Source organism: Branchiostoma floridae, chromosome 4 (genome assembly GCF_000003815.2).
Source record: "Branchiostoma floridae strain S238N-H82 chromosome 4, Bfl_VNyyK, whole genome shotgun sequence".
In the NCBI taxonomy this organism is placed as follows: domain Eukaryota; kingdom Metazoa; phylum Chordata; class Leptocardii; order Amphioxiformes; family Branchiostomatidae; genus Branchiostoma; species Branchiostoma floridae.
This window is the reverse complement of record NC_049982.1, coordinates 17,814,663-17,827,950: the sequence shown is the minus strand read 5'-3', so window position 1 is coordinate 17,827,950 and position 13,288 is coordinate 17,814,663. Positions and strand designations below refer to the sequence as shown.

The 13,288-nt window shown below is 38.5% G+C and overlaps 1 protein-coding gene across 12 annotated transcripts in view; it reads left to right on the top strand.

The window, feature by feature from the left end:
• LOC118414294 (serine/threonine-protein kinase BRSK2-like) overlaps positions 1–13,288 on the top strand; it is a 33,541-nt gene that overhangs the window by 3,563 nt on the left and 16,690 nt on the right. For all 12 annotated transcript variants that reach the window (XR_004830931.1, XM_035818241.1, XM_035818245.1 and 9 more), the window contains exon 2: positions 10,137–10,231. Coding sequence is in view for 11 of the 12 variants with exons in the window: in XM_035818241.1 (XP_035674134.1) it covers positions 10,137–10,231 (95 nt within the window). In the remaining variant the exon portion in view is untranslated. The remainder of the gene's footprint in view (positions 1–10,136; positions 10,232–13,288) is intronic.

The window sequence follows — 13,288 nt, the reverse complement described above, 5'->3', positions numbered from 1 at the left end:
CAGGTCAGAGGTCAGTCTGGCATTGTCTCTTCTATGTAGAGCTTCAATACAAAAGAGATTAAGCCCGATCCTTAACCTGTGTATCCCTAGGTGGATTGTATTTACATGTGCACAGTGTCCGAAATACTTTTTTAAGCCACGTTGCCCAAGCCGCAACTTGAGTCAGGTTGCGTCATCAGCATTTCAGGTTGCCCCACTTCCAAGTTGTTGCTTTCTTCAAATCAGCTACTTATCCATTATCTTTTCTTTCATTTACATGCAACTACGTAATATGTTTTATGTTATCAAAAAATAGATGCAAAAGATTTTGCATGTAGGTGGGAAGAAAAGCAGTGTTCCAACTGCAAAATTTCAGGTTGCGCAATGTGCAACCTGGGTTTAAAATTAAGTTGCACTAAGTAAAATCAGGTTACATTTGCAGATGGGCAAGTGAGTATTTCGAGCACTGTGTACAGTATTGGACGCAAGCTCCATGCTTCATTATTAATGTGCTTATGTAATGTTAGTACATACCAAATATTTACTAAGGAGCTCTGCTATGCGAGTTATGTAAGCTTAGTCCTGAAAGCCCCCTTACCAGATATCCTTTTTTCATTAGGTATTTTTGTATATCCTACCAAGGGGATTTCAAACATGCTGAATCCAAGTTCCATTCAAGATAAACACATTCTCATATATGAAATCTCTGAGCCCAGTCAGTCCTCTCATTTGGTATCCAAGGTCTCTGTCTGTTTCATTATATTCTATGTTATGTCACTTCAAGGTTCTTTTTTGCCATACACTAGGCCTACGTTTTACATTGAAGTTGACACATTTCATACCCAACTTCTACTTTAATGATAACCTTCCTCTTGATGGTTATCCAATGTGCTAGCCCTGTACATGAAGGCTATCCAACCTGTCAGGCTTGCATTATATATAAAGTTGAATTTCTGCCATGCTTTGCCAGTGGTATTGGTAATGCGCAATAGCACGTCTATGGTATCATGTATGACATATACCAGCATTGCCTAAGCTTGGTTGACTCTCATACCCTTGAATATGTATTTGGTATTCCACTACAAGCAGGGTATAACAGAACTGTATCAGAGTTATATGTAGCTTTGGTCTGATGGCAGTGTACAAAATACTTCTCTGAGCCAGGTTGCACAGTGTGCAACCTGGGGCAAAAAGTAGGTTGCACAACTGAATTTCAAGTTGCACCATCTACAATTCACTAATTTCTGAAAAAAAAGGTACAGTCAAAACATACATGTTTGGCTGATATGAAATGGAGCTGCCTCTGTCCATTTATTTCTTCCAAGTAAATTGAGAACAAAATCAAGCTCAGTCTTAGGTTCAAAATTTAAGTTGCACCCTGTGCAACCTGAGTTTAGAGGTAAGTTGCACCAAGCAAAAAGTGGTTGCAATGTGCAAGTGTGCAAGTGGGTATTTTGCACGCTGTGATGGAGAAAAATAGTAGATAAGGTTCAATGCTGGTAGTCATCCAAATAAAGGACACAACTCGAATATTACCACTGTAATAGAAATGCTTGTTTTGAGCTCTGCATTTTCTTTGGTGTAGGGCACTTGTCAATGGTCTTAGAAACATATTAACATGAACTCGGAGGCTGCATTTAGGGTGAAGAATATCCATGAATTTATCAACTATCAATTTATGCCTAATATCTGCAGCCTATCAACCACATGTGGGTATAACCCAGAATAGAGTGGGCCATTCCAAATGCTGCCTGGATCCAATTGAAGCATTCTGAACTGCAAATTTACAATTCAGTTCATAAGTGAAATGCTCATATTGAAAAGTTTAATATTGATAAAAGGAGGTTGCCAATAAGATTTTCATGTTTACTATACATCTGATAATCAATTTCTATTTCCAGGCATTTCAGTGACCTTTTTACATAGGAAGGGTTCTTACTAGACACACAGGCAGTTACTAGTACCTATTCTGTGCACTGTAATGCTCAGTAAATGCAAAACATCATGTATTCTGATACTCTGATATTATTACATCAATTGGTGATTTATGCTATTTAAGAGTATTATACAGGACCAGAATTAAAGACTGTGTACAGTCAAACCTGTCTTAGCGGCCACCTTTGCATACCGGCCACCTGCCCATAGTGGCCACTTTTTGTCAGTCCCTTGGATTCGTAATGATTAAGAAATAGGCTTAGCGGCCACCTGTCCAACGCGGCCACGGCCACATGATTTCCGGTCCCGCAGGTACCAAAACACTGCTGATTATGGCCTCGCGGACCGCTGATCTATGTTTCGGCACGCGTTCGGCCATATACAGCGGCCGTATCGTCACCCTACGCCGGATTTAAAACCTCTTTGACTTATTTTCAAAACAAAACTTCGTAAACTGGCGCTACCCATACCCGCTGACAAACGAGGTCATATAAAGTCAATAGACGGCACCAATATTACGGAGATAAATTGTGTTAAAGTTACGTTCTAATATATTATCGCTTAGGTTAATTTACAAAAACTTTCTAAATAAATTGTTACAAAGACAAAATGATATGAACTTCAGACTATGGTGGATTTTATTCTTACATTTATTAAGAGATAAGTCTAAAATGACGAGACTTTTCTTGTGAGTACCACATTAGCATAATGGGCGAATCTGACGTGTGAACGCGAGCAGGAACACACGGACGGCGAAGTATCAAAGGATACAAGACGAAAGATGAAGGAAATATGACGATACCGGTCTCTTCAGACAATATCAACTGTTGAACATTTAAAACTTTTTATAGCTTTTGTTTTCTTAATACATATAGTGTAAAAATCATTGCAGTACATGTACAGTACTGTATTATGTGAATAAAGATCAGTGGGTACTAAAACCACGTGTAACTTATTGCTTGTGGTCAATTAATTAGCATATTCTCTATAGTGGCCACCTCTCTATAGTGGCCAATTTTGACCAGTCCTTTGAGTGGCCGCTATAGACAGGTTTGACTGTACATTTGATAAGATAAAAAAAGGATCTCATGAAGTATACTTCTCAAGTGAAAGTCAATATTCCAAGGGTTATGAAACAGCTGCAGGTCATATAAAGTTGATAAAACCATGTCATATGTCAAACTGTACAGTCTTGTGAAGTTGCAAACATGACCAGGTGCACTTGTTTGGGTGGCGGATGTAAGTGTTTACATTACAGAATGCTTCAGGTACTATGTATGTACCGTAATGTTTGGCCACATGAGTGTTCATTCTATGGTAATGTGTTTGTATAAAGACCTCTCCAAATAGAAGGTATGCATTCTTTGGTCTTGTGTTAGTAAGGCTTCCCTCTACACAAATTAGTTTGGCCTTTTCTACAAAATGCAACAGTTACTGATTTTTAATCGATAAACATACATGTGAGTGGTTCAAAACCTACAGTCCTTTGGCCACACATAGGGTAATTGCTGTCATATTGAGGTCACCTGAGTTAGTGCCGAATGGCAGCCACTCCAGACTCTTGCGACAGTCGTAAAAAAAAAGACTCATATTGATGTTTGCTGAGTTAGTACCAAATGGCAGCTACTCCAGACCCTTGCAATTTTAGACCCGCCTATTGTAAGCTCCTCACAATTCAGCCCCTGGCTGCGAAGAGATCTCTAGTAGTTAGCCCACCCATTAACAACAACAACAATAACACAAAACCTGTATTTTTCATATGTGCTGATCATGAGTGCTTAGCACTAGAAAGCAGTGTTTGACTTGTGTTCGAAGCCACAGTCTCCTAGCATCCTAGTACAATCCTAGTACTTTACCCACTATAGGCTATTGCACAGGTACTGCATATTCATGGGTTAATATAGGTAGCAGTTGACATGTATGTATGCTGTGTCAGTAACTTATAATATGCATATAGTATTGTTTTCTGTTTCAAAAATGCAGTTGGACAAAAACTTTCCTTAAATCTGACATTGCTGCAATAACATTGTAATGGCATATTTGAATGTAATATATAATATATATTAATTTTTCTTAACCCAATGAGGAGGGTCATGGAGGAGTGGCCTCAGAATTTTTAGCAGTATGTAGTGTGTAGCAATATGTAAGAATAAGAACATGTAGGAAGATGAAACCTAATTAGCTGTAATATAGTGCGCTATTAGTATATCTGAGCTTGTGCAAAATGCAACAGCATTTCATCACACTTTGTTTTAAGAAATATTTCCTAGCCTATGTATGTATCATAGCAATAAACAATTCCTTGTGGAATTTCCCCACTTGAATGCAAAGTAATGATGAAATCATGCTTTACAGATAATGATGTTTATTATCTTTGTCAAAGGTCTAATGCTTAGACTATCATTATTGCAAATACCCATATATTGAGCTTTAAGTGCAGAAGCTGGGTCTCATATGACCCTAAGTTGAACTTGGCCCTTGATGAGACTTTAAAACTTGACATTGAACAGACAATTGATGGCTATCCATAGCTCTGCAGTGGAAATACATTGCTGTTGTTATGTAGTACCTTTTACTCCATCCAATGTGGCAATCACACTGTTATTCCATTAATCAACCTGTATTAACTGTTTTAATTACATATCAATTATGCTTACATATAACACATATCAGTACCACATACATCACCAACACACATATCAGTTCCACTGACATCACCAACACACACATCAGTACCACAGACATCGCCAACACACATAAGTACCAGTGACATCACCAACACACACACACACCAGTACCAGTGACATCACCAACACACGCACACCAGTACCAGTGACATCACCAACACACGCACACCAGTGCCAGTGACATCACCAACACACACTTCAGTACCACAGACATCACCAACACATGCACACCAGTACCAGTGACATCACCAACACATATATCAGTACCACAGATATCACCAACACAGACATCACCAACGCACATATCAGTACCACTGACATCTCCAACACACACATCAGTACCACTGACATCACCAAAACACACTTCAGTACCACTGACATCACCAACACATGCACACTAGTACCAGTGACATCACCAACACACATTTCAGTACCACAGACATCACCAACACACACTTCAGTACCACTGACATCACCAACACATGCACACCAGTACCACTGACATCACCAACACACATTTCAGTACCACTGACATCACCAATACACACATCAGTACCACTAACATCACCAGTATACTGTAGTCACATACTGAAATGGAAAAAAATGTTTGTGGTAGTTTTGAATTTTGAGGTGAAGACACCGAGAACACCGCTAACACAAACCAGCCGCAAACATTTCTGCATTTACAGTACATGAGCAACAAGGATTTTATTGCTCTTTCTGATACTTAAAAACTACACCGTATACTGGTGTTCAATAGTACCTTTACAGCCTGCCAAAAATATGAGTCCACAGTCAAAAATTAGGTGCACAGCTCCAATTTAGGGTGAACCCAGTATTTTGAGCCCTGCCATTTGACATACTTTGACAGCTGCTGACAGATCTAATTATCACATTCAACAACATAGTGCCAGCTTCAATATGGATGTGCCTACAGTTAATAGTATGATACCATTAACATGCAGAGTGGTATTATTGATACCGTAGCATGGGTATGTTTGATACTCAGACTTATCAGAGATTGCTGTCTTCACAAGTGCTGACAAAGAAGCTCCGCCCAACTGGAAAGTCTCCAGATGGAGTCGCCCATACCGGTGGAAATATCTCCATTTCCTGCTGATAAAGTGTACCAATCTAATTATGATGCATTACTTTGTCTTCCCTCCTGATTGATCTGGGTGGAGCTTGGGTTTCCTATGCCTTGACAGACAGATGGGTGCCAGTCCAGGGAACATGCGTAATCACAGCCTGGAATCACAGCAGTCCACATTTGCTCGCTGGATGTATAGAGTACCTGTTTACAAGGAAACTAAGTAGGTTATAGACGGTCAGGGCTGCTGACTTTTTGTGGTAAAAGATGCCTGGATCAATAAAAGCTTTCTGTAAATCTTCTTTTATTTTGAACTTTCTTGGACAAGGGATATGTATGTGGTCTGGCAAAATAGTGGCAAATATTTGCTAACCCCATAGTGTTCATAGTACCAAATTTTCAGAGTTTCAGGTTTTTGTATGCTGTGTTTTGAAATATATGTCATCAGATTCTTTTATTGAAGCATTGCCATCAGATATGACAACAGTTATTTAAACCCAGTTTGGAAAAACAGTTGCATACCCTTGAAAAAACAAAGGTACAAACATTTTTTCTTTGCATTCAAATGGTTGCTTTATCAATTTGAGCTCATATTAACATGGAACTTCTTTAACAAGAATGAAGGAAGTGCAAGCCAAATTTAACTGCAGTGCCATTCACATTGACCAGACTTTATTGCCATAGTTTGTGTGCTTATGTCCTGCATCATGAGAAGGTTTTGTGTGGATGAACATGATGTCTTTCCTGCTGCAATGTCAGTGTAATCACCACTGCTGGTTTGTCTGTTGGCAGGTTTATGAGCATGATTTATAACCTGTTTGCAAATGGACCTTGCCCTGAGGAAGAAGTGATGCACTCTTAGAACATGCCTGAAATTCTACTTGCTTGCTTCCTCATAGACAAGACAAACAAGAAAATTGTTAAAACAGATGTATTTCAGTGTTTTTATTAGTTATCTCTTGGCCTACAAAAATAGCACCTAATTTTGTTGCCTCCTGATAGTAGCTTCCGTTTAAATAGTAGATTACATCCTGCAGTTCAACTCCTGTTTCTTTTTTTCAGTTTTCTCTTGAAATTCCTCTGAGTTAGGGGCTGTCAAGAACACCTGAAGTTAATATTGAGCATGCTGATTTATCAAAGATCCAACAATGTCACGCAGCCTAAATTGGCATGCTAACAGCCAGGAGATGATTATGGACTTGATTGTATCCTAACAGATTAATGTGATAGAGATCAGCACATGGCGATGACAGGAGTTAATAATCTTTGTGGTAGAGTCATTACAGTTGTTATTAGATACAGAGAGTGCAGATAGTTTGATATATATTTATAGACACAATAATTTAGATGTAGGACATGTGTTGTAAACCCCTAAACGCTCATGTATCACATTTTCTGCCGCAATAATCATGACCATGATACAGATCAGTGTGATTGTCAGAAGATTGCCAAACCACACATTTGCACCCTTGGCGATCGCTTCTGTAATTCAGTTCACATCAGTAGTGAGGGCTGTTGTATTAAAATGTAAATTTCTGTACGAGTGTTGCTTTCCCCTGACAGAAAATCTTTAAAACCAATCAATTTCTCATCTGACAGAAGTGGTAGGGCTGTGACCTCTGTTGTACCTGTGGCACCGAGGAAACATGACCAGTAAGATAACCCTGCTACGGGTTGGAAAGACTACAATATACTTTGATGTACTTTTTTTTCTATAGATATTGTCTTTCATAATTTAGAAGAGTTACAAAAATTATGGTAATTATATAACAGCAAAACAGAAAATCATTAATGTCATGCATGGGACCGCGTGGCACAGTGGTAGTTTATTCGCCTCGGAACCAAGAGGTTGTGGGTTCGAATCCGACTGCCGTGCGACCGATCTTGTGCCCTTGGGAAAGGCACTTTACATAGCTTTCCTCGCTTTACTCAGGTTAAAATGAGTACCTAGCTTCGTTTAGGGCCGTCCCTCGGATAGGACGTTAAATGAAGGTCCTGTGTATGGGGAGAGACACACCCCATGCACGTTAAAGAACCCCCACACGTGCGATGGTGCGGTGTGCGTTGGTGCGGTGTGCGTTGGTGCAAATCTTTCTGTCAGGAGTTGGTGATTCACTTCAAATCACCTAGATAGAGGCCTGGCGAACCTCTGTCTCGTATCAGCCACATGGTGATTTACATCATTCACCTGGACTGGTGTATCACCCCGTAAGGGGCGGTATAACCCTTCGTGTGTAAACATGTGCGAAGATGTACAGGTTTAACCCTTAGCAATAGCCTACGGCTAGTTGGGCAGCCCTGGCTGTTTGTAAACAGCTGAACAAATAAATGAATAGATTAATGTCATTTTCAAAATAAGGACCCAAAAAGAATGATATGTAATTTACAATGAATGACAAGAAATATAGAAATGATTTTTACAAAAGAATTCTTAACTGTAACATTTGGAAGATAGCATATTACAGTCTTGAACCATAAAGCCAAACTTCTAGCTAATGTATTATATAAACATTGAACTGTCAAGCATGTATTTGACTTCCACTGTATGTTGGCTATATGGTGCAGTGTTTACTACATACTGTATATCTATGATATCTTTTTTTCAACTATGGAAACTTCTTGTCAGAGAAGATATGATTTATTATCACAGAATATGTGGGAATTCAAAGATGTGGATGGTAAGGAGGCTAATTTTACACTTCACGATTCATAGTTATCTCTTAGTATTACTTGCTTTCCTACCTGAGGGTTTTTCATCTAAATTGGTATCTTATCGACAATGTATAGATTTCTTAGGATTTTCTGCCGAGCATATGACGTCATGATTTATGACATGGGCCATCTTCTGTTGCAGAATGTGCTCAGAAAAAAACTGTTATCCTGCCTTTCCTGTACCAGATGGGCTGATACATATTCAGCCGTACTCTTTACTTTCAGCAGAGACATATGATTTATAGTGGCACCCAAGGCAATATATATATAACCATTCAGATATGGAAAAATTGCCCTCAATCCAGGTTTGAATTGTCAGTATTTTTACAAGGGTATGAAAGGTAATGAAATCTTCTGCTCAATTGTGACTTTCTTGGCTACAGCATATAAATTTTTTCGGTTTGGGTTGTGGAATATGATTTGTCAGAAACATGTTACACATCCTGTGCATATGGATCTTGATAACTTTTCCCATGGAATGATTTGAGGAAATTGGGATGTTGTATCCAGCTAATAAAAGTAGATAACATTTATCTGATATGGCCAATTTGTCATCACATTGGGTGAGCTGTGACTCATGTGAATGGCATGCATTATAGCTAAGCTTATTGCATTCTTATGGAATCATGAACCAATATGTTCAAATGTCAATGGATTTACAAGTTTTAGCCAATATTGTAATCTAGTTTATGTTGCCTGCATGCATAGTTTACTTGTTTTCCATCACTCTAGTCAGAATCGCCACAGTGGTCAAATGAACAGAGAAACATCTGATTCAGTATCATCAAAAAAGTGCTAAGGTCTTGAACCTTTTCTCCTTGTATGGATTTTTCTTACCACAACAAGATTCTTAGTGATCTGCACCAGGTGGCGTTTGATTTTGGCTGATCGTGTTTGTTGCCTTAAGTACTTGTGCAGATCGATTTTCAAGCCAATAGAATTGATATTGGAGCTATAATGACATGGGTGTGGGCAAGAATGGTCCATAGACAATACATGTCATTCAGGAAATTTAGGACAGTACTAAATATTTACTTCCAGTGAAAAATGTCATCAAATATTCAGTCACATTTCCCCTTCATCAATAGATTTTTCTAAAATAAGATACGTGTAAGGCAACATGAATTTAATTTGTTGATTTTCAGTGTTTTCTCTGTATTTTTGTCCAATTTGAAAATAAAATCATCTATACCTTTGTACAAAATGTAAGCCCTTATCTGTATTAACTGAAAGGTGAAGAAAATATTAATAGTATGTACATGTATGTAGTGACCATGATCAAGCTTGTCCACTGAGTAGAATTGAAGAATTGAATTGCCTAATTGTATTTTCAAAGATGTTCTTTGAAGATTGTGCATGGATAGTCATCTGAGTTTACCTTGCAGGACAGGAGTATTTGACTTGAACTTTAGCATCTTGTATCTTTAATTGTTCAGACATCCTGTTCAAGAACATATAGATGCAAGTTCAAGGAAACCACTTATTTATGGATGACACTCCCTTTCAATTTTCTCCATGACTGTTCCTGTCCAAATGTGCGAGTGACCAGAAAATCACCAATTTGCTCTGAATAAACTGGGATTGGTTTAGAACTGTTGACTGTCTTAAGTATGTGATTACTAATGTAAAAATATGTGTATTATTTTTTCCTTGTATTGTAAGAGCAAGGTGTTGAAAATGGCAGCTATCATTGATAATTGCAATGTGATGATAGTTTTTATTTTATTTTACAGGTCTGGTCAAGCTGGGTGTCCATTGTGTTACAGGCAAGAAGGTGGCAATCAAAATTGTCAACAGGGAGAAACTTAGTGAATCCGTACTCCAGAAGGTAAGTGGAGCAAGAACAATCTCCAAGCAGATGTAGTAAGGCTAAATCGTAAGGTTTCCAAGGTGTCCCGGTTCCGCGGACCAAAGGTCGGGTGTTCCACAGAACTGTGAGCTTGAGAGATGCCATCATTATGATTTTACCTTTTACATCTGTTTGGAGATTAGAGCTATTAAAAGGCCAGTAGGAAAAGTCCTATTTCTCAGTACTGAATAAATGACAAAACACTCAAAGCCAACGGTGTGAATTTCAACCATGCAGCAGGTTCAATTTTCCAGCATTACTATTTGTTTCTCGGTTAACTTTCCTAAGCATGTAGGTATTGGTTGAAGGACAGAAGTGCATTTATCATTAGAAGTATTTTTTGTTATGATGGGGGCCAGTAAAGGAGGCAAGGAATTATTGGTAAAGGTGGTAGCTAAGGCGTGCACTCATACGTGTGAGTTCACTATTATTGATCTGCATGCAAATGATGTATGATCTGATAAAGATTGTGACAGTAGTTTATAGTCTTTCTTCATAAGTCGGCATAGCTGGACACACAATTTTTTATAAGGCATAGTTTATTATTACATACATGTACGTGTATGTACTTAATAAATGTCCCTGGGCCTGGTGCACAATGCATTCCCCAAGGGGTAACAAATGGTGTGTCCCTTGGAATATGGGTGAATGGTCCATAAAAGCAGCTGCTAATTAAAGATTCATAGTAAAGGTTTGACACTCTGTCAGCAAAAATTAATGTGCATGGTTATGCCCCTTATCAAATGGATATGATTTATATTACTGTGCACAGGTGTGGATGTAACATATGGTACTTCTGATATACGTACATATATATATATATATATATATTATATATATCGTGTTACTCTTGTAATGCAGGACGCAGACTACTTTGTCTGATTCCTATCCTTACATTTCTCCAACTAGTACTAGGTATCTTTAACCTCCTTGGTATCAAATATGTGTGGCCTAACATTTGATATGGTACAGGTTAACATACAATGTAGATGACATTGCCTTCAGGGTGAGGGCAATATAATCATTGTATATGCGCAGCTGTCATACATGAAAGTACATTCTAGTAGCCTTAGGGAGTATCCTTACAGACATTGTAAAGCCCAGCATAAAAAGTAAAATGGTCTACATTTTTGTCTTGAAATTCCAGCTTCAGTGTTGATGTTGTTTACAATAAGCAGATTTTCAGTAGGTAGTGTTTTGCACTAAGGCATAGAAGTCCTTTTAAAACATGAATTTTTTTCTCTTCCTTACTACAAATAGTGTGTAAATCACCCATTTGGGGCCCTCCCTCTCTCTACAATCCATTGGAGCCCTAATAACTTACCAGTTGGCAGGAATCGTTCCACTTTGTGTAAAATCAATTTCCTTGACTACTTGGATTGAGACATTACAGAGCCGAGCACTACTTCATATGTAACCTTATTCAGTGTGTCTTTATCTTTTCCCACTTATTTGAATGGATCCTGAACACATTTTGACAGATATAACAATCTATCTTTACCTTTGGGTATTCACCTTCCTTATTTATATGATTCAAACAGACTCTGATCCATTGTCGTTTGGAGGCCCGACTGTATTATATTTAATCTGTGATAGTAAAGGGTAAAAAGTGTCACTGAATTTAGGAAAATCACTAGTTGTCTTTTGTGTAACCACAATCCAATGTAATCATTATGGTGAAACAGCATCATTTGCATTCATGGTTGTAAAATTCATCTTTTCATGACGCATGTGAAGCCAACACATGACGTACACACAAAGCTGTGCATCACATGTTCATGATTGGGGTGGGGTCCGGGAGGTGAGAGACGCCAGCCTCAGTTGGCTAATTGTAAATGTGGGGTCAATAATGAGCCACTGGGTCTTTGTGAAAACATGTAATTGGAATGTTTTACATGTGCTCCCATCTGCTCACATATACATGCAAGTTGTACCTGAGCAATTTCTTGATTGGAACCAAGTCAACATGGCTTTATCTTTGTGGCTTCAATGTCTGAATATCCATCTATACTAGGAAATATGACAGAATTGCAAAGATTGGTCATCCAAACAATCATGATGACTTTCATTCAATGATATGCATGCTGCATACAGGACATTCACACCTCAGAGCTGTTGCTCAATAAAAAAAACATGTATCTATGGGAGATGTAAAAAAGAGAGCTCCAGATGACACTTTGTATGTATTCTTCTCGTAATCTAACATGGACATTTGGTAGCCAACAGCATAGCCTCAGTTAGGTGTAGTAATTACTTACTCTCTACTATGAATTTAAATCTCTGGTTCTTCAAAGGCTGAAGTGTCTCACTACTCCTTCTTCAGGTTCAGGTTCAAAAATAGCTGCAGTTTTGGCAGCTTTGCTATGATATCTCCACAGGTCATCTGTAAACACTTCTCTCCTCCACGTTTTGGCTGCCAACCAGTCTGTCATTTGTAATGTCATTGCCATGAATAAATGAAGTGGCCCGTGGGTATCTCACCATAACTCCATCAGACATTGGTATTCACTGCCACAAGAGGAGTCTGTTGATAACCGTCAAGAGCAGCAGGCATCTGCACACTCCATTCTCTCCAGTTGATTACACCTTGTCATGGGTGACATGCTGGTTGATAAAGGTATGATAACCGCAGCAGGGGATTGCACTATCCCAGTATCTACTCCATATGTCAATATACTTATCAAGCATATGATTTATCAGGCAGGTAGCAGGCCTTTCAAGTGTTCCTGTGGCCATACAGATTTGCTGGCCAGTTTAACTTTGGTATGGTTATACCGTGTGGCAGTTTGCCAGTTAAGTGATTCAGAATTAGGTACTAGTATAGACCTCAGTAGCCATAAATAGGAAATTGTGTTGAACTGTACATAGTCTACATGTGAGCAATTGGCATTTTGTTCGGAGCATATTTAGCTTACAAATGATCTTAGCATTATATGTAAGTGGGTACCATATTTCACAGTGTACCATGATTTAAGGTATAATCGTAAATCTAACAATGGAGAAATGAATTTGTGTTAGCACCTAGTCTCAGTTTCA